The sequence below is a fragment of the Chiloscyllium plagiosum genome, unplaced genomic scaffold, assembly GCF_037043375.1.
Source record: "Chiloscyllium plagiosum isolate Xiang-an unplaced genomic scaffold, Cpla_swu_hap1 HiC_scaffold_13, whole genome shotgun sequence".
NCBI lineage: Eukaryota > Metazoa > Chordata > Chondrichthyes > Orectolobiformes > Hemiscylliidae > Chiloscyllium > Chiloscyllium plagiosum.
The window spans coordinates 62,453,789-62,474,597 of record NW_028270151.1 but is presented as its reverse complement, the minus strand read 5'-3'; the positions used below and the strand labels follow the sequence as shown (position 1 = coordinate 62,474,597).

General features: G+C 39.8%; 1 protein-coding gene across 8 annotated transcripts in view; it reads right to left on the bottom strand.

Moving 5' to 3' along the window:
- Window positions 1–18,881: 18,881 nt before the first annotated feature.
- Window positions 18,882–20,809, bottom strand: part of dock10 (dedicator of cytokinesis 10) — a 333,920-nt gene continuing 331,992 nt past the window's right edge. For all 8 annotated transcript variants that reach the window (XM_087993668.1, XM_087993671.1, XM_043702110.2 and 5 more), the window contains one exon: window positions 18,882–20,049. In XM_087993668.1, coding sequence (XP_087849794.1) covers window positions 19,979–20,049 — 71 coding nt within the window. In that variant the 3' untranslated portion in view covers window positions 18,882–19,978. The remainder of the gene's footprint in view (window positions 20,050–20,809) is intronic.

Here is a 20,809-nt window from a genome sequence, read left to right as displayed (position 1 = left end):
CAAAGTTAAACTTCTCACGCTCTCAATCTGCCCTATCAGAACACAGCAGTAAGCAATTTCCTGACAGAGAGTGGCATATAGTATTATTGACCAATAGTGTAGAGAGGGAAGGAATGTATGCTATGATCTCAAAGAAGGACAAGAAAAACTTTAAAATGAGCATCTGTTTGTATTAGGCTACAGCACATTAGACACAGTCTCAAAAGCCTTTCCCTGCATGATATTGGTATTACTTGACTAAACTGCCATGTGCCTGAACTCTGCTGACTCCTGAAACTTATGTCCTTCTGGGTCACTCCTACTCTAACAAATGACATCACGCAGCAGTTGACAATGGGATAGTTGGCACTGGGAATACCATGGAATTTTTTTGCTTTTCTTTTTTTGATCAGTTAGTTATTTACCTATTTATTGGTGTTGCTTTGCACGGTGTTAGCATTTGTTTTGTATTATAGGGAGGTTAGTAATTAGTAGATAGTAGTTGTATTGTAATTTGTGTTTTTTTCTCTTTTTATTATACTGATATTTGTTGTTGATTGTATTTTTCAAAAATGTTATATATTTGTAAAGTTTAAAAAATTTGATAATAAGTATATTTACAAAAACAAAAGGAATGTGGTTCGACTCTGTCTTGTTGTAAATTGTCTGGCACTTGTACAACATAAACATTATTTGTCACTTATCAGTCCAAGCCTGAATTTTGTCCAGGTCTTGGTACATATGGAAAAGGTTTGCTTCAGTACCTGAAGAGTCATAAATGGGACTAAACATGAGTGATAGCTGACCCACTGATGTTCGATTAGAGCTCCAATTCTGACATTATCATGGGGGGGAGTTTCATTGAAGAAGCAGTTGAAGATACTTGATTCCAGGAGATTACCTCAAGAAGATTATTGTGGTGCAGTGGTAGCCTTTCTGCATCTGAGGTAGGAGGCCTAAGGTTCAGGAAGTGCGAAATAACTTCTCTGAAGAGGTCTATTCCAAGAAGCTCCTGCAGATATGATGTGGGAATGAGATGATTGACCTCCAATAACCACAACCATCTTCCTTTGTGCTAGATCTTTGACTTATGGTATCACCAAACTAGTGGACTGTTTCCCCTGATTGCCAATGACTTCAATTTTGCTTGGTTATTTTGATGTCACTCTTGGACATATGGTGCCTTAATGTCTCACTTTCACCTCACTCTGAAATTCAGTTCTTTTGCCCAAGTTTGAACTAAGGCTGCACTGAGGTAAGGACTTATGTGTTCCTGGCAGAACCCAACCTAAATGTCAGTGAGCAAGTTATTGTTGAGTAATGGACACTTGATTGGCTCATGAATTGACAGCATACTGATGGGGCAATCATCGGCTGGGTTGTATTTATCCAGATTCTTGTGGACAGGATATACCTGGGGAATTATTTACAGTGTCAGGTAGATGTTTTAGTTTTGCTGAAATAGCTTGGCTAACAGCATCACCTAATCTGTGTTCCAGTGTCTTGCCAAAAATCCCAACTACTTTCACCTGAACTACCTTCAGAAATTCCTGAATATCAAACAGCAGGCCAAAATCGCAGGGCATTGGGGTGCTCACCCAAGCTGTCATGATAATCATTGGTACCATGCTGAGGCAATCAGTTGGGCAGGTCATATAATCAGAATGCCCAATATTTGCATACCAAAGGGAAGCTTTTCATAGAACTTAGAACATAGAACATAGAACATTACAGCACAGTACAGGCCCTTCAGCTCTCGATGTTGCGCTGACTTGTGGAACCAATCTGAAGCCCATCTAAGCTACACTATTCCATTATCATCCATATGTCTGTCCAATGGCCATTTAAATGGCCTTAATGTTGGTGAGTCTACTACTGTTGCAGGCAAGGTGTTCCATGCCTTTACTATTCTCTGAGTAAAGAAACTACCTCTGACATCTGTCCTATATCTATCACCCCTCAATTTAAAGCTATGTTCCCTCATGCTAGCCATCACCATCTGGGGGAAAAGGCTCTCACTGTCCATCCAATCTAACCCTCTGATTATCTTATATGCCTCAATAAAGTCACATCTCAACCTTCTTCTCTCTAACAAAAACAGCCCCAAGTCCCTCAGACTTACTTCTAAGACCTTCCCTCCATACCAGTCAGCATCCTAGTAAATCTCTTCTGAACCCTTTCCAAAACTTCCACATCCTTCCTATAATGTGGTGACCAGGACTGATCGCAAAACTCCAAGTGTGGCTGCACCAGAGTTTTGTACAGCTGTAGCATGACCTCATGGCTCCAAAACTCAATCTCTCTACTAATTAAAGTTAACACGACTTTTTAACAACCCTATCAACTTGGGTGGCAACTTTCATGGATCTATGTACATGGACACTGAGATCTCTCTGCTCATCTACATTATCAAGAATCTTACCAGTAGCCTAGTACTCAGCATTTCTGTTACTTCTTCCAAAGTGAATCACTTCACACTTTTTCACATTAACCTCCATTTGCCACCTCTCAGACCAGCTCTGCAACTTATCTATATCCCTCTGCAACCTACAACATCCTTCGGCACTATCCACAACTCTACCGACCTTGGCGTTATCTGCAAATTTACTAACCCATCCTTTTACACTCTCATCTAGGTCATTTATAAAAATGACAAACAGCAGCGGCCCCAAAACAGATCCTTGCAGTACACCACTAGTAACTGAACTCCAGGATGAACATTTCCCATCAATCACCACCCTGTGTCTTCTTTCAGCTAGCCAATCTCTGATTCAAACCACTAAAACACCGTCAATCCCATGCTTCTGTATTTTGTGCAATAGCCTACCGTGGGGAAAACTTATCAAATGCTTTACTGAAATCCGTATACACCAAATCAACCGCTTTACCCTCATCCACCTGTTTGGTCACCTTCTCAAAGCACTCAATAAGGTTTGTGTGGCACGACCTACCCTTCACAAAACCATGTTGACTATCCCTAATCAATTAATTCCTTTCTAGATGATTATAAATCCTATCTCTTATAACCTTTTCCAACACTTTGCCCACAACCAAAGTAAGGCTCACTGGTCTATAATTATTGTGGTTGTCTCTACTCCCCTACTTGAACAAGGGAACAACATGTGCTATCCTCCAGTCTTCCAGCACTATTCCCACAGACAATGATGATGTAAAGATCAAAGTCAAAGGCTCTGAAATCTCCTCCCTGGCTTCCCAGAGAATCCTAAAATAAATCCCTTCCAGCCCAGGGGATTTATCTATTTTCACACTTTCCAGAATTGTTAAAATCTCCTCCTTGCGAACCTCAATCCCATCTAGTCTAGTAGCCTGATTCTCAGTATTCTCCTTGATAACATTATCTTTTTCCAGGGTGAATACTGATGAAAAATATTCAGTTAGCTCTTCCCCTATATTCTCTGACTCCATGCACAACTTCCCACTACTGTCCTTGATTGTCCTTAATTTTACTCCAGTCATTCTTTTATTCCTGATATTCCTATAGAAAGCCTTAGGGCTTTCCTTGATCCTATCCGCCAATGACTTCTCATGTCCCCTCCTGGTTCTTCTTAAATCTCTCTTTAGGTCTTTCCTGGCTACCTTGTAACTCTCAAGCGCCCTAACTGAGACTTCACGTCTCATCATAACGTAAGCTTTCTTCTTCCTCTTGATTTCCTCAAGAGCTTCAACTTCTTTAGTTAAGCATGGTTCCGTCACTCGTCAACTTCCTCCCTGCCTGACAGCTACAAACTTATCAAGGACAAGCAGTAGCTGTTTCTTGAATAAGCTCCACATTTCAATTGTGCCTATCCCCTGCAGTTTCCTTCCCCATCTTATGCATCCTAAAACTTCCTAATTGCATCATAATTGCCCTTCCCCCAGCTGTAACTCTTGGCCTGTGGTATATATCTATCCCTTTCCATCACTAAAATAAACATAACCGAATTGAGGTCACCATCAACAAGGTGCTCAGCTATTCCAAATCTAACACCCGGCCTGGTTCATTACCCAGTACCAAATCCACTGTGGCTTTGCTTCTTGTTGGCCTGTCTACATACTATGTCAGGAACCCCTCCTGCACACATTGAACGAAAACTGACCCATCTAATGTGCTTGAACTATAGTATTCCCAGGCTATATTTGGAAAGTTAAAGTCCCCCGTAATAACTACCCGGTCACTCTCGCTGCTCGTCAGAATTATCTTTGCTATCCTTTCCTCTACATGTCTGGAACTATTCAGAGGCCTATAGAAAACTCCCAACAGGGTGACCTCTCCTTTTCTGTTTCTAACGTCAGGTCATACTACCTCAGTGGATGAGTTACGAGTTCTCAAATGTCCTTCTGCTACCGCAATATTGGCCTTGATTAACAATGTCACATCCCTCCTTTAACACCTTCTCTCTTCTTACTGAAACATCTAAATCCTGGAACCTGCAACAGTCATTCCTGTCCCTGCTCTACCCATGTCTCTGAAATGGCCACAACATGGAAATCACAGGTACATGTTGCAAGTTCATCCACCTTATTTCGAATGCCCCTGGTATTGAAGTAGACACACTTTGAACCAATTTTTGTGATCTTGAAACCTTATTTCTGACCTCACTAGTCTCAACCTCCTGTATACTGGAACTACAATTTAGGCTCCCATCCCCCTGCTGAATTAGTTTCAACCCACCCCAATAGCCTTAGTGAATTTCCCCCCCAGGATATTGGTACCCCTCTGGTTCAGGTGAAGACCATCCTGTTTGTAGAGGTCTCACCTACCCCAGAAACCCCCCCAATTATCCAGGAATCCAAAACCCTCCCTCCTGCACCATCCCTGCAGCTACGTGTTCAACTCCCCTCTCTCTTCCTATTCCTCACCTCACTAGCACGTGGCACAGGCAACAAACCAGAGATAACAACTCTGTTTGTTCTAGCACTAAGCTTCCACCCAAGCTCCCTGAATTTCTGCCTTAAATCCCCATCTCTCTTCCTATTTATGTTGTTGGTGCCTATGTGGACCATGAATTGGGACTGCTCCCGCTCCTCCTCAAGTATTCCGAAAATATGATCCGAGACATCAACACACCAACCACGAATATCTCTCATTCCCACAGAACCTCCTCTCTGTCTCCCTAACTATGGAGTCCCCAGTGATAAATGCTATGCTCTTCTACCCCCTTCCCTTCTGAGCAACAGGGACAAACTCTGTGCCAGAGACCTGTGCACCATTGCTTACCCCTGGAAAGTTGTTCCACCCCCCCCCCCCCCCCCCCCCCCCCAACAGTATCTAAATGCTATTCCCGTTGTTAAGGGGAATGGCCACAGAGGATCCCTGCATTGCCTGCCGGTTCCCTTTCCATCCCCTGATGGTAACCCATCTACCTTCTTTTTTTACCTGAGTTGTGACTACTTCTCTGTAACGCCTCTCCTCTGCCTCCCGAATGATCTGAAGTTCATCCAGCTCCATCTCCAGTTCCCTAACATCGGTTTGGAAGAGCTGGAGTTAGGTGCACTTCCTACAGATGCAGTCAGCAGGGACACTAGTGGTGGCCATTACTTCCCACATTCTGTGGGAGCAGGAACATTCAACGACCCTAACCTCCATTCCCACTATTCTAAATTCCCAACAAAACTATCAAAAACTAAAAACAAAACTCATCATCTCACCAATCCGGTGCACAGACCTTTTCTTTGGTTAGAGGAGGAGGGTGGGTGAGAGACACCACCCGCGTAGTCTTTTGGATAAAGCAACTGCCCAAATATATAACCTCACTTGCCCAACAGTGCCATGTCCACTCCTGCTCAGTGTGCGCTCCACCTATACACGAGGTAACTTTTTATACTTCAAATTTACCTTCCGGTCAGGCCTCTCGTCCTCACTGTCGCTCCTCCCACTGCAACTGTCATCGAGTTCAAGAATTTCAGGAGAGTTCAATTCTGGACTGCACTTTCATCACAGTCAAAGGAAATACTACAAGGAAACTCAGAAAGTTCAATTTCAATATTAAATTCCAGTCCTGGGAATAGCTTGCACAGAATCATTGCTCTTATACAACCTCCTTTGAAAATAAATCGCATTTCAGAAGTGTCAAGAAAAAAAATCACAAGGTGAGACAATCCTGAGCCAGCAACCTGACCAAAGCTCAATTATCTGTAGTGATCTATGTTACATGCAGAAGAACCTTTCAGAGGAGATCAGCCCTAGGAGTCATCTACATATCCATCAAAGACCCTACATGATGTATGTGGCCATCATCACCTCAAAGATGTACAAAAAACCGGCTATTGTCCAAAAGCCTTTATTTAAATATGAAATCAGAAGTCACATGAATACAGCATGCCATATCGCACTTTCAGGTACTTATTCACACATTGGCATTTAAATAACCACCACTGATAAGCACTCCACAAAGAAAATTATCACACTTGAACAAAGAACTGTTTTAACCTGTAATGTTCCAATTTCTTCTTTCTTTTCTGCTATTTAAATAATAAAGATTAAACTAAAAAGATCAGACTGGGAGTAGTAGCCTGAATGAGGGGTTGATAGAATGTTTTCCACATAGTTTCTTAGAGCACCATATTTGGAATTCATCATAGACAGGTTATATTAAACTTGGTATGGTGTCTTAATGATTCATTAATGACCTTAGACTTAAAGCAGGTAGCATTCACCATAATATGATTGAACTTTACATCCAGTTTGAAAAGATTATCGGTGCTAAGACTAATTTTTAAAACCTAAATAAGGGAAAATAAGTGGGCATGAAACCTGATCCAGTTCAAGTGAATTGGGATATTAGACTAAAGGGTAGATTGATAAAGCTCTATCGCTCACTAATAGTGTGCAGTAGGATAGTCAGCATCAGTAATACCTCAGAATCTTAAAGGAATATAGTTAGATTCTCTCGTGTTGTAAATTGTCTGGCATTTGTGTGTTAAGAATGATATTTGTCACTTATCAGTTCAAGCCTGAATATTATCCAGGTCTTGGGTGTATTTGGTTGTAAAGGATATTAGTGAGGCCACTTTTGGAGAACTGTGTATGGTTCTGGTTGCCCTGCAATGGGAATGATATTATTAAATTGGAGAGAGTTCAGAAAAGATTTACCAGATGTTACCAGGATTAGAAGTTAAGAGTTTTAGGAGAGGCTGGATAGGCTGGGACTTCTTTCACTGGAGTTTAACAGGTTGAGGAGTGACCTTATAGAGTTTTCTAATATCATGAGGGACATAGATAAGATGAATAGATTATTTCCCTAGGCTAGGGGAGTTTGAAAGTAGGGGGCATATTTTAAAGGTGAGCAAAGAAATATTTAAAAGGGACTTTGGGGCAACCTTTTTACACTGAGAGTGGTTTGTATGTGGAATGAACCTCCAGAGAAAGTGGGTGATGCAGGTACAGTTACAACTTTTAAAAGACATTTGGACATGAGTAAGGAAAGGTATGGAAGAATATGGGCCAAATGCAGGCAAATGGGACTAGTAAAATTTGGGGAGCTTGGCTGGCATGGACTAGTTAGACCAAATGGTCTGTTTCCATGCTGTATGACTCTGTGACTCGAACACCTTTTTATTGCAAAGGCCACAGACAGGTTGAGAAGATTGAGAAGGAGCTTTGCTATGGTCACTGTGGCTGCCCCTTCTGACTATGATGAAGAGCTGTTTAGTACTGTGGCAGGCCGGAAATCTGGTTAATGTGATTCAGTTATGAAATTCCAGGAAAGATCAGCACAAATTCTAGACACCATGCTCAAAAACCTTTGAGAGGAAAAGGAGGTTAGAGGTGGAGAAGTAGATGGCAAGGGTGGTTGAGTCAAGCTTTGGTTCCTTGAGCAAAGTGAAATGGCTTTGGGGTTGGTCTCTAACACCAGTTCATTCCCAAACTGATTCTGACAAGGAAAGATCGGGCTTCAAAACATTTCGACACTCCACTAGATGTACTGCTCGAAGAGATGAAGATGAGGAGAGATAGTGAACAACAGGTGCCAGAAAATGATCAGGCACACCCTCAGAAGGCAGTGCTACCTGATAGCAGTGGCAGTCAATATCAGGAATTGAGCACGGAGGATTTGATGTGATGTCACAAAACATTCAAGACCCTTTTACAAGTGACCACTGTCAATGAATATAATTTTGTGTTGAATCAACTATAACATTAGCCTCGCACTTTTTTCATTGCACCACACAGTCAAAATACTCATCTCTATCAATCATAACTCATATGCAATGATCAAAGCTGGATGAGGTGTAGGATTAATGAGGAAACTAACATTTCAGAATTGGTTTTAGTTTAGGCATAATTACATAATTAATGTATATTCATTGATTAATCTAATATTGTACCTTGCTGCTTAAGCATAGTGATTGCAACTTAGCATTGTAACACCATGTGACTCTACTTAGCTTCATTTGGCAAAGAAATGCACCATGGGATTGCAAACAGGGTGAAAAGAAACCTTATGTTCATATTTATAGCTGTAAGGGTGAGGGCTCTGTTTAGTTTCAGATCTAGACGTTCAAAGTTGAATAATACAGAAATAGTATACTCCCAGGCTTGTTAGCCCTTATCAAGAAATCATAACCACAGCTTTGTTCTAATGTTGATGTGTTAGAAGTATAGCTATTGGTGAAATGTAATTTTTGAATTAGAGTTATCTTTGTGACAAACTGTTCAAGTTTACAATTGTATAGTCCTTTAGACTTTAACATACACTTGTCACAAAACTGGTCCTTTTTCTAAAAGCTCCTTTTCTCAAGGATACTGTGTCCTTGGTTTTTTTTTCAGAGGGGTCATAAACGGGCTGTGCTCTGAAACGGCTGAGTTTGATGCAGAGATGAAAGGCCTTTTTGTTTATATGTAAACAGATGAGTCTTTAGGCCAAAGCTTTTATGCTTGTAGAAGTAACCTGCATAAATCAAGGGGGTGTGGCCAGCTCTCTAACTGAACAGTTTAGTCCAGAACTAGTTGAGTGAGTTCAGCTGTGAGCTGTGTGGAAACAGGCTGTGAGATTCTCTCTCTATCTGTCCTTCAAACTTTAACCTGAAAGCCTTTATTTCATTTTTACTGTGTTTAAGGGGTTTGCTTATTGGGACTGTTGTGTATATTCAGAACAGCATAATTAAGTTTAGTTTGGATAGACTGAATTCTGTATGGGTTCTTTATTCTGTTCTTTGTGTTTCATTGTGTAATTTTCTGAATAAATTGTTTGTTTTAAAACCTGGTAGTCAACCTAGCTAACTTACTCTAGGTAATTTTCACTGTACAGTTACTGAAACAAATTGCAAAGTTATGGTCTGGGCTGCCTGCTCAAGAATGTTTTGAGTGGTCTGGCCTAGTCCATAACACACACTGTAGAACAATTTGTAGGGATCAGTACTTTCTGTATCAATTTTGCCTATAAAGCACAAAGGGTAATGTGATGTGTTTCTAAGCACTTAAGCACAGAAAAAAAAACAAATGATCAGTAATAAATAAGTACCAAATTTGAGAGAAATTTTGCCAAATTAGGCAACATTGAGACCCTGAGAACAAGGTTATTAATTTTTGGGTATTAACTACAAATGCCTCCTTTTTAATTTAACAAAAGGACAAAGAACTTTCTATATTTTCTGATCAATCTGTTTGGGATGGTGTTACACAGCTCGGGAACAGATGGGACTTGAACCTGGACCTCAAGGCGCAAAGGTAAGGATTGCTACCATTGCATCATGAAAACCTCCTCAAAACTATATTCTTAGTAAAGTGACAATGGCAAAACTTAATGAAGAGGATCAATTCATGGGATTGACAACTTAAGGAATCAGTCAGAAGATAGCAGGAAGTGACCTCAATGTCCATCACAATTAAAAGGCCAATGAGAGATTGATCACAAGTCCTCAAAACCAATTAGTAACAAGCCTGACTTAGCCTAGGCCAATCAGAATATAATGATGTGATTGATCATGCTATGGGCTGAGGCTTGAAAGAGATAATAAGTAACGTCTTAGAGGGCTTTTGTGGTAGTCTCCCTTCTCTGTGCCAGGAGACCTGGGTTCAAGTCTCACCTACTCCTGAAGTGTGTAGTTACATCTCTGAATAGGCTGATCAGAAAAATAGGTTAAAAAATAATAAGCATCATGTGAGACACTTGAAGTGACCCTGCTTCAATTTGGAACAGGCTGGCCCTTGAGGCATTGGAACGAGTCAGAGACTCAGTATCCTAAACTGAACTGGAAAACAAGAGCTGGAATATTCCTGTAAAGTTGCTGCCCTGCTTTAAGAAGTATTATTTGTAACCTAAGCAGCTTGCCTTATTGCTTATGAATTTGAATGAACAAATTAATCTTGAGATTTGAGTTTAAACTGATAAGACCCTTATAGCTTAAAGGAAAGGGATCCCTTTCGGTTAGTTAGATCTGAGAGTAGACAGGTGGTGCCTGCAAAGCCCAGAGCATGTATTCACTGAAACTTTGCATCATGGGGAAGGCTAAAATCTTGCCAAAGCTTCTTGTTCTTTTGCAATAGAGAATTAAAAATATCCAACTCTATTTGAAAAGATAATTTTGGTGAACTGCCTTATATAACAGAGAATGGAATCTGGGAGATGTTGTAACTATCTCAAACTGCAGTCTGGAAGAGCTAGACATACATAGATTCACAAATGACAGCTATCTTCCAAACTTCTGACAAAACGCCATTACAGTTGACGTGCATAAGGTCACAGATTTCAATGAGTACATCTTCAGTGAAATATAGGAACCTCACACATTATTACTGGCTGAGGCCTCTCTGCCTTCTGCAAGGACCGTTCCCTTCGCCACTCCCTGGTTTGTGCCACACTCCCCAACAAACCCTCCAACCTTCCCCTGCAAGTGAAAAAGATGCAACACCTGCCTGCACGACACCTCCCTCACCTCCATCTCGGACTCTAAACAGTCCTTCCAGGTGAGAGAGGTTCACCTGCATCTCCTCCAACCTAGTCTCCCCCATCCAGTGCTCCCGATGTGGTCTTCTCTGCATCGGTGAGACCCAATGTAGATCAGGTGACTGTTTCCCAAAGCATCTTCACTGGATCCGGAACGGCTATCCTGACCTCCCAACTACCGCCCATTTCAATTCCTCTTGTCACTCCCCCTCTGACGTCTCCATCCTCAGCCAATCAGAATGTCCTTGCTGTATACTTCTCCATTGCCGCAGCAAATCAGACACAAAGTGGAAGAACAACACCTCATCTTCCGCCTGGGCAGTAGAAATGAGATAAAGAAAATCCAGAGAAAGAATATTCCTGTTAGGCTGAAAGGAAAGGCTGGTATGTATCGGGAATGCTGGATGATTAAAAAAATTGAGGGTTTAGTTAAGAAAAAGAAGGAAGCATATGTCAGGTATAGACAGGATAGATCGAGTAAATCCTTAGAAGAGTATAAAGGCAGTAGGAATATACTTGAGAGAAATCAGGAGGGCAAAAAGGGGACATGAGATAGCTTTGGCAAATAGAATTAAGGCGAATCCAAAGGGTTTTTACAAATACATTGAGGACAAAAGGGTAACTAGGGAAAGAATAGGACCCCTCAACGATCAGCAAGGTGGCCTTTGTGTGGAGCTGCAGCAAATGGGGAGATATTAAACAAGTATTTTGCATCAGTATTTACTGTAGTGCTAATGTAGTGGAAAAGGACATGGAAGATATAGAATGGAGGGAAATAGATGGTGACATCTTGAAAAATTTCCATATTGCAGAGGAGGAAGTGCTGGATGTCTCGAAACACATAAAGGTGGATAAATCCCCAGGACCTGATCAGGTGTACTCTAGAACTCTGTGGGAAGCGAGAGGAGTGATTGCTGGACCTCTTGCTGAGATATTTGTATCATCGATAGTCACAGATGAGGTGCCAGAAGACTGGAGGTTGGCTAACGTGGTGCCACTGTTCAAGAAGGGTGGTAAGGACAAGCGAGGGAACTATAGATCAGTGAGCCTGACGTCGGTGGTGGGCAAGTTGTTGGGAGAGAATCCTAAGGGACAGGATATACATGTATTTGGAAAGGCAAAGACTGATTAGGGATAGTAAACATGGCTTTGTGCATGGGAAATCATGTCTCACAAACTTGATTGAGTTTTCTGAAGAAGTAACAAAGAGGATTGATGAGGGTAGAGTAGTAGAAGTGATCTATATGGACTTCAGTAAGGCGTTCGACAAGGTTCCCCATGGGAGATTGATTAGCAAGGTTAGATCTCATGGAATACAGGGAGAACTAGCCATTTAGATACAGAACAGGCTCAAAGGTAGAAGACAGAGGGTGGTGGTTGAGTTTGGAGACCTGTGACCAGAGGATTGTCATAAGGATCGTTGCTCGGTCCACTATTTTTCATCATTTATATAATTGATTTGGATGTGAGCATAAGAGGTATGCTAAGTTTGCAGATGACACCAAAATTGGAGGTATGGTGGACAGCAAAGAAGGTTACCTCAGATTACAACAGGATCTGGACCAGATGGGCCAATGGGCTGAGAAGTCGCAGATGGAGTTTAATTCAGATAAATGTGAGGTGCTGCATTTTGGGAAAGCAAATCTTAGCAGGACTTATACACTTAATGGTAAGGTCCTTGGGAGTGTTGTTGAACAAAGAGACCTTGGAGTGCAGGTTCATAGTTCTTGCAAGTGGAGTTACAGGTAGATAGGATAGTGAAGAAAGTGTTTGGTATGCTTTCCTTTATCAGTCAGAGTATTGAGTACAGGAGTTGGGAGGTCATGTTGCAGTTGTACAGGACATTGGTTAGGCCACTGTTGGACTGGTCTCCTTCCTATCGGAAAGGTGTTGTGAAACTTGAAAGGGTTCAGAAAAGATTTACAAGAATGTTGCCAGGGTTGGAGGATTTGAGCTATAGGGACAGGCTGAACAGGCTGGGACTGTTTTCCCTGGAGCGTTGGAGGCTGAGGGGTGACCTTATAGAGGTTTACAAAATTGAGTGGCACGGACAGGATAAATAGACAAAATCTTTTCCCTCGGGTGGGGGAGTCCAGAATTAGAGGGCATAGGTTTAGGGTGAGAGGGGAAAGATATAAAACAGACATAAGGGGCAACATTTTCACGCAGAGGGTGGTATGTGTATGGAATGAGCTGCCAGAAGAAGTGGTGGAGGCTAGTACAATTGCAACATTTAAAAGGCATTTGGATGCGTGTGTGAATAGGAAGGGTTTAAAAGGACATGGGCCAAGTGTTGGCTGGTGGGACTAGATTGGGTTGGGATGTCTGTTCAATATGGATGGGTTGGACCGAAGGGTCTTTTTTCGTGCTGTACATCTCTATGAATCTATTACTCAACATTGAGTTCTCCAATTTGAAATAACTTTCTGACCCATCTGCTGGTTCCCTTTCCAACCCTGCCTCCTCCCTTCCTTCCTGCTACCAACTGGATTCATCCATCCCATCAATCAACCAGAATGTGCCCACTACCTGTGGTAACCTATCACTACCTCACCATTCTGCTACTGTCCCCATCCCACCTCACCCCTCCCTTTATCTGTGGCTCCCCTTACCCCCACATCTGGTCCAGAAGAGGGGTTATATCCAAAATGTTGACTTCTCCATCTTTGATGCTGCATGGCTTGCTGTGTTCTTCTAGGTTCCTGTTTGTCTACTTTAGATTCCAGCATCTGCAGTTTTTTTTGTCTCTAATGAGCTTTAAGTATAGAATCATTCCATAAAAACCTTTGTCTCCAGGTTCAATTCACTTTTCCACCTCCTCCCAGTTTTGTAAAGTTGCTTTGCACTCTGTAGTGCTAATTTTTCCATATTCTGCTACTTGTTTGCTATATTCCAAGGGGAATGTTTTTCACTGCACCTACATCTCTGAAGAACTGATTTGTGCTTAAATCCTGAATCACTTTGAACGTCACTTTATGTAGACTTTAGCAAACTTAACACCAGAAAGCACCAAACATAGAATAGACAGCAGAAATCAATCAGCAACTGACTTGAAAGTAGTTGAATCACCATTTTAAATAGCTCTGGTGAGAAGTCCTCCCTGCTGCTCATCATATGTTCAGCCAAAGATGATGTTGGTCAGAATGCAAAGTTCAAAATGGTAGCACAGGGACAGATTCATTGTTTTCTACACACTGACATCATGGTCTGTCTACTCGGCATACGTCCAGCAGATGATCACTGGATGCATACTAATACCTCCAGCAACATTACATTTGTGAGAGAATGGGTGTGGGCCATTGATGTAGTTTTCAGCTCACAACCACAGCCTAAAATATGGGTGGTACCCATCCAGAGTTTACACCATGAAATACCTACATAAGCAGAAAGAAAAGGAAGCATAGATGCAGCACCATTCAAGAGTATTTCCACTAAACCATCCCTCCTGATGCACTTTGTAGTTTTTTATATTTCAGCCTTTGTAACAGAAACCAGAGAGGTTCTTGAGATAGATATCTCAAAGTTTATTAACAATATTATTTGCATGGCAAAAGCTTCTCAGACTTACACGAGCCTAGATTCTCTGCTTACTGATGTTATGTACATTACATACACATCGCTGACTAACTGAACATGCTACACTGACTTCGAATCAGAGAATTGTTATGGTGCAGATAAAGGGCATACAGCCCATCATGCCTGCACCAGCTCTTCAAATAGGGTTAAGGAAAATCTCAAAGCCTTTTATTCATATATAAGGAGCAAGAGGGTAACTAGAGAAAGGGTTGGCCCACTCAAGGACAAAGGAGGAAAGTTATGCATGGAGTCAGAGAAAATGGGCGAGATTCTTATAGGAGTACTTTGCATCGGTATTCACTGAGGAGAGGGACACGACAGATTTTGAGGTTAGGGATACGTGTTTGATTACTCTAGCCGATGGAGAAAGTGAAGTCACATGGGGTCCAGTGTGTACTAGCTAGATGGATAGAGAACTGGCTGGGCAGCAGGAGGCAGAGAGTGATAGTGGAAGTGAGTTTCTCAAAATGGAGAACTGTGACCAGTGGTGTTCCACAGGGATCTGTGCTAGGACCACTGTTGTTTGTGATATACATAAACAATCTGGAGGAAGATAGGGGATCTGATTAGCAAGTTTGCAGATGACACTAAGATTGGTGGAGTAACAGATAGTGATGGGGACTGTCAGAAATGCAGCAGAATATAGATAGATTGGAGAGTTGGGCAGAGAAATGACAGATGGAGTTCAATCGGTAAATGCGAGGTAATGCATTTTGGAAGATCCAGTTCAAGAGCAAATTATACGGTAAATGGAAAAGCCTTGGGGAGAATTAATGTACAGAGAGATCTGGGTGTTCAGGTCCATTGTACCCTAAAGGTGGTAATGCAGGTCGATAGAGTAATCAAGAAGGTATACAGCATTCTTTCTTTCATCGGACAGGGTATTGAGTACAAGAGTCAGCAGGTCATATTACAGCTGTTTAGGACTTTGGTTCAGCCACATTTGGAATACTGTGTACATTTCTGGCTACCATATTGCCAAAAGAATGTGGATGCTTTGGAGAGAATGCAGAGGAGGTTCACCTGGTATGAACGGTGGTAGCTTCGAAGAGAGGTTGAGTAGATTAGGCTTATTTTCATTGGAAAGATGGAGGTTGAGGCGGGACCTGACTGAGGTCTATAAAATGATGAGAGGATTGGAAAGGGTGGATAGCAAGAAGTTTTTTCCCAGAGTGGGGGACTCAATTACTTAGGGTCATGAATTCAAGGTGAAAGGGGAAAAGTTTAAAGGAGATATGCATGGAAAGTTCTTTATGCAGAGGGTGGTGGGTGCCTGGAACACGTTGCCAGCGGAGGTGGTAGAAGCAGGCAGATAACATAATTTAAGATGTATCTAGACAGATACATGGATGGGCAGGGAGCAAAGGGATACTGATACTTAGAAAATAGGCGACAGATTTAGATAGAGGATCTGGATCGGTGCAGGCTTGGAGGGTTGAAGGGCCTGCTCCTGTGCTGTAATTTTCTTTGTTCTTTGTTCAAATGAGTATCAATACTTAGCATCAATCTCCTGCTATTTCCATGTATCCTTGCACATTATTTCCATTCAAATAATCATTCAATGCCCTCTTGAATACACAGTTACTGCCTCCACCACATTTTCAGGCAGTGCATTCCAAAGCATAGCTGTGAGAAAATAAAGTTTATTCTCACATCACCCTTGCTTCTTTTGCACATTTCTTTAAATCCCTACCCTCTTGTTTGTTCCTTTTACAATCTGGAACAACTTCTCCCTCTCTACTCTATCCAGCACTCTCATGATGCCATGACCCAAAGAATGACTGAAGGCAAGGTGGATAGCTTTACATTAGAACATTCTGTTGTGATGTATTAAAACTGTCTTAACTCTACAGGCTTGTCTGGTCTGAGATCTCTGCTATAATACAACAACTCTTGTCCCTATAGACCAAATATTTTGCAATTGTTATCATTACTATCCTTACAATAACTATCAGATTTATTTTCTTTAATTCAGCCTTACAAGTTATACCCTTGATTGAGTGCAAATAAGAACACGAGCAAAAAATGCAAAACTAAAATAGAAACTTGACTTTAACAATTCACTTCATTTAGATAAGACAGTTAAACAGAATCGCATTTTGCAAAAGATTAAAATGTGTATATACTGAGTTGAAAATTACTTGTAAACAACAAAGCTCTCAAACATTTATATTTAGCAAAATATTATTTAGCTTAAACTTTTATGGTTGCATTTTGAATGATTTTATTTTGCAGCTACTTCCCTGGGCTCTCTTCAATTGAAAAGAAGCTTTGGTTTGGTCAATAAAGAAGCTTAAGACATATAGAAGATCAAAGTTGTAACTTTGAAAATGAAACAGCAACCAACAATATTAATGTTTATAATAGTTTGCAACAGTCACAGATAATGTTTTGTTTTAGTATTTAAACAATTGTTCAGTGAAGGAAGCTCTGATTTGACTTCAAACGGTATAGAAGTTTTTTTAAAAAGCAGGCGCTTTCTTTCGTATTTCAAAGAGGACAACTGAGCTGTTTCTCCATTGTATAATGTGGTTGAATCTGACAGAATAAGGCATGATTTTCATCACAGCTGAGCAATTCTCACTATTCTTTCCATTGTGGGGGTGAAGGATTGAGCAATTAAGTATAATTACCTCAATGTGCTCATACTTTCACTGTACAAACAGAAGGAAAATTTACTGTGTGCAGCTTACAGCTGCAAATCCACACTGAGCTGCATTTGCATTTCAGAAAAAGGCGATTAAAATGGCACAATTTTAGAATGAATACAAATACAAGTACATTTTTCACCAGATGCAAAATGTTATTACAACAAAGACAACTATTTACTACTAAAACTAATTATTGCTTTTCTGATTCCATCTTGATCTTAAAAATCAACATTTTTATTCATTTTATCAACCATTATAAAGCAGTATCAATCATTTTCCAAATAATTGCTACTCAAACAAAATGACACATCTACCTAAAATATAAATGTAAACATAAACTGATCTTGGTATTTGAGCTTAGGTTGTGAATATGATGTAAAAGCTTCACATTATAGTTAATCATGCCTACTATCTATCTGAACACCAATATTTCCTATAGGTAAATAACAGTTTTGTATCTTTTTATTTCTAGACCAAGTTTCAGAGGACTGTAATCAGTTTGGTTAAGGAAATGGATGTTAAAGCAAAACAATAATGTGGACATAAAGCAGATTTAGCAGAGTAAAACAACACCAAAGCTGTACTACATAAATAGCTCACACTCCAATTGTCACTGTCTTTTCATATTTTAAATAAACATTCCAGTATTTTGTGTGGGGAAAAGTGGCCTGCAAATTCTATCTCCAATTTCAAGTTATTTTAACCACTGTATATCATTAATAATGAAACAGCAATCACTGTTGGCATTACTACAGATATATTTATCTAGGGAAATATGTTTAATAAATGAACGATTGCCTGAGTGACAGATAATGAGAATGTTGCACTATATTTTCATATCCATGAAATTAAGTGCATGTGCAATTACTGCATGTAACAACAAGTTATCTTCAATATTGCTTTTTAGGAAGGTAGGACCCATATAAAATGTTAACACCGTTCTTGGAATACATTTAAAATTTACTTACCCTGTCATAATTGGAACAAATATAAAATGTTTACCATATTTGCACAGGCACATTAGAAATCAAATCTAATCTAGAAATCAGGCATTGTGATGACCTGGGCAAAAGGAAACCTGTGGTTCTCCCCTTCTCAGTCTCTCCTCTTTCCTCTGATATTTCAACTATCCATTCACAATGATGATGACAATCTACTTAATCCAATCTACCCCATCCTGCACAGTTTTTTACATATTTTTGCAAGAACAAATATACTTGGAAGTACAGTGCTTCTCAGAAACTGTCTACTATACCAATGTTACACCTTTCTATGAACCTTCTCCTCTGATATTAATCTGTTACCAACTATAGACTCAGAACATGGTTATGTTATCACTTTTATGTTCTTCTAAGGTTTGCAACAATGGATATATAGCCAAACAACTTGTGTCAAGTCCTGATATAAACGTAGATAGTGATTGAAAGAGATGTTTGGAAAATTTATCACATTATTTCAGCTTGCCAAGTGTGGGAACAATTTGTGTGATGTTATGATAGATTTAAAAATTGGTATAGGGTAAATGTTGAGACTTTCATTTACAATATATAGTTGCCTTTAACTTAGAAAACTGTTGAGAAAGCAGCCACTTCTGTTGACCATATTAAAACATCCACAAACATACATGAATGTAAGCATACAGATACTGAGCTCTGTGGTCATACAGCGTGATTCACAGATGGATAGCAGAGATTGCGCTGCTGCAGATCCTACAATGCATTAGACAGTCCTGGACTATTAGTGCAATATAGCTGCAACATCCTAATGAGGGGCTTAAACACTGTGCCACAAAGAACAAATTTTATTTATTTAAACATCACATTTACTGGTAAGAAGGCAAAGTTAACAACGAACATAAGAACATCATTAGACAAAAATAGAATGTTGCCATGTGCAAGCATAAAATAAGGGCATGTTCACAGAACCTCTCACAGCTTCCAGACACCAGGCCACAGCTGAAAATAGTTATTAACATTTATTTATTAAAACAAAACTAAACAAATAGTCTGGGATATTTAACAAATATTAACAGGTAGAAAGCCAAGATGGTTAAACATACAGTGAATTTGTGGTTTTCAGATTGCATTCGTGAGCCAATAGCTTATGCTACTTATTTTTTGTGTTGGCTAAACTCTGCATTAAATTTTAACTTTGAAAGTGCTCCCAATATCTGTTACACCTTTATATATACACACTCAGAAGGGAGTCTGTACTTTCAAGTGAAATCTGAATTTTGTGCTTTCCAGTACTATTTTCTTTTGACAGTATTGATGGTGTTTTCAGCAACAAAGATTTGTAAAAATAAATTTTAAGAAGTTTCTAATGTATGTACACAAATACTTTACATTTTTTTAAACTTGTTATTTTGCTGTTAAATTTCTCTGATCAGTATGTCCATTTAAACTCATTGTAAAATATCTATTTTACATATTAATGTCAATATTTACAGTTAAAATAGAGAATAAAAAGCACTTCAAAATCTTTAAAGGTTATAAAATATCAACATTTCCATTTAAAATAGTACTAGTAAAGGACAAGTTAGGTAGTTTACTGCTAATTGCAAGCACTGTACATTCATATCTTATGCATTACACATATCCAACTTGGTGTAATAAAGGTCACAGAACAACAAAATGTCAAGTAAATAGTGCAGAAACTGCAGGTACTCTGCAAATATGAGTTTCAAGCTGGGACTGTTGTAACTGTTCAGTACAATAAAACAGTTCAATTTTATTTCACATATATGTATTTTGCAACTTGTAATGTTCCCAGCATCCAAGATTTGCCAACATTATAATTTGTGGCAACTTATTGAACAGCAAGTGATATTATTCGGAATTTGATGCGACTGTTACTCCTGATAAGTTATTCGAAGTGGTGGTTCTACTGATTGCTCGGAGCACGTGCTGTCGTTCCACTCCTGGCTGCTTTGTCATGTCCTCCCCGTACACAACCTATTTTGTTGGCAAAAATAAGAAAAGATTTTTAATCAGAGGTACACTTCTTAAAATCCTGCATCATAGGTGAACAGTTGGGGTGGGGATGAGGGTGTGTAGATACTTTGCTACTATTCAGAGAACCTCTGGCATTGAATCAAATTGCAAGATGCACATGCAATCAATGTTACAAGTGTTATTAACTGAGGGAATGAATTGTTGACAAGTGGAACACAAGGTGTTCACCAAATTGCATTAATAATGCCAAAATATATTTTTAGCAACAAAGGGAGAGAAAATGTGCAAATGTTGACATAGTGCTGCATGTTTGAAATGAAATGTACACACATTAAAATGGATTGCTACCCACTCTTATTCCTTCAAATTCAGTTAACTGATGAAACAAGCATTGCTTGAATGATCCAGCAACAGGACATTTTAATGCTATCCTGTGGGATAAAGCTACTCCGATGGTGCAAGTTGTCTGCCTATGAAAGCTAATGGAACAGATCAGGACCATGCATTGCAGCAGTGAAATCTTTGAATATATTGAAATAAAAAATGATAAAAACCAAACAAGTGCTGTAACTGAAAATAAAGTATTAAATAAAGTAGAACTTCTCGTGACATAAAAAGATCTATTTTATATCGCCAATGCATATTTATAGATGCAATTGAAAAAAGGTGGTGAGTGAGCAGAGTTAGAATTTATTATTAGCCAGCACTCTCTTTATAAAGCAGGGCAAGAAAGATGGCAGTGCAGTGATACATGAAAGGA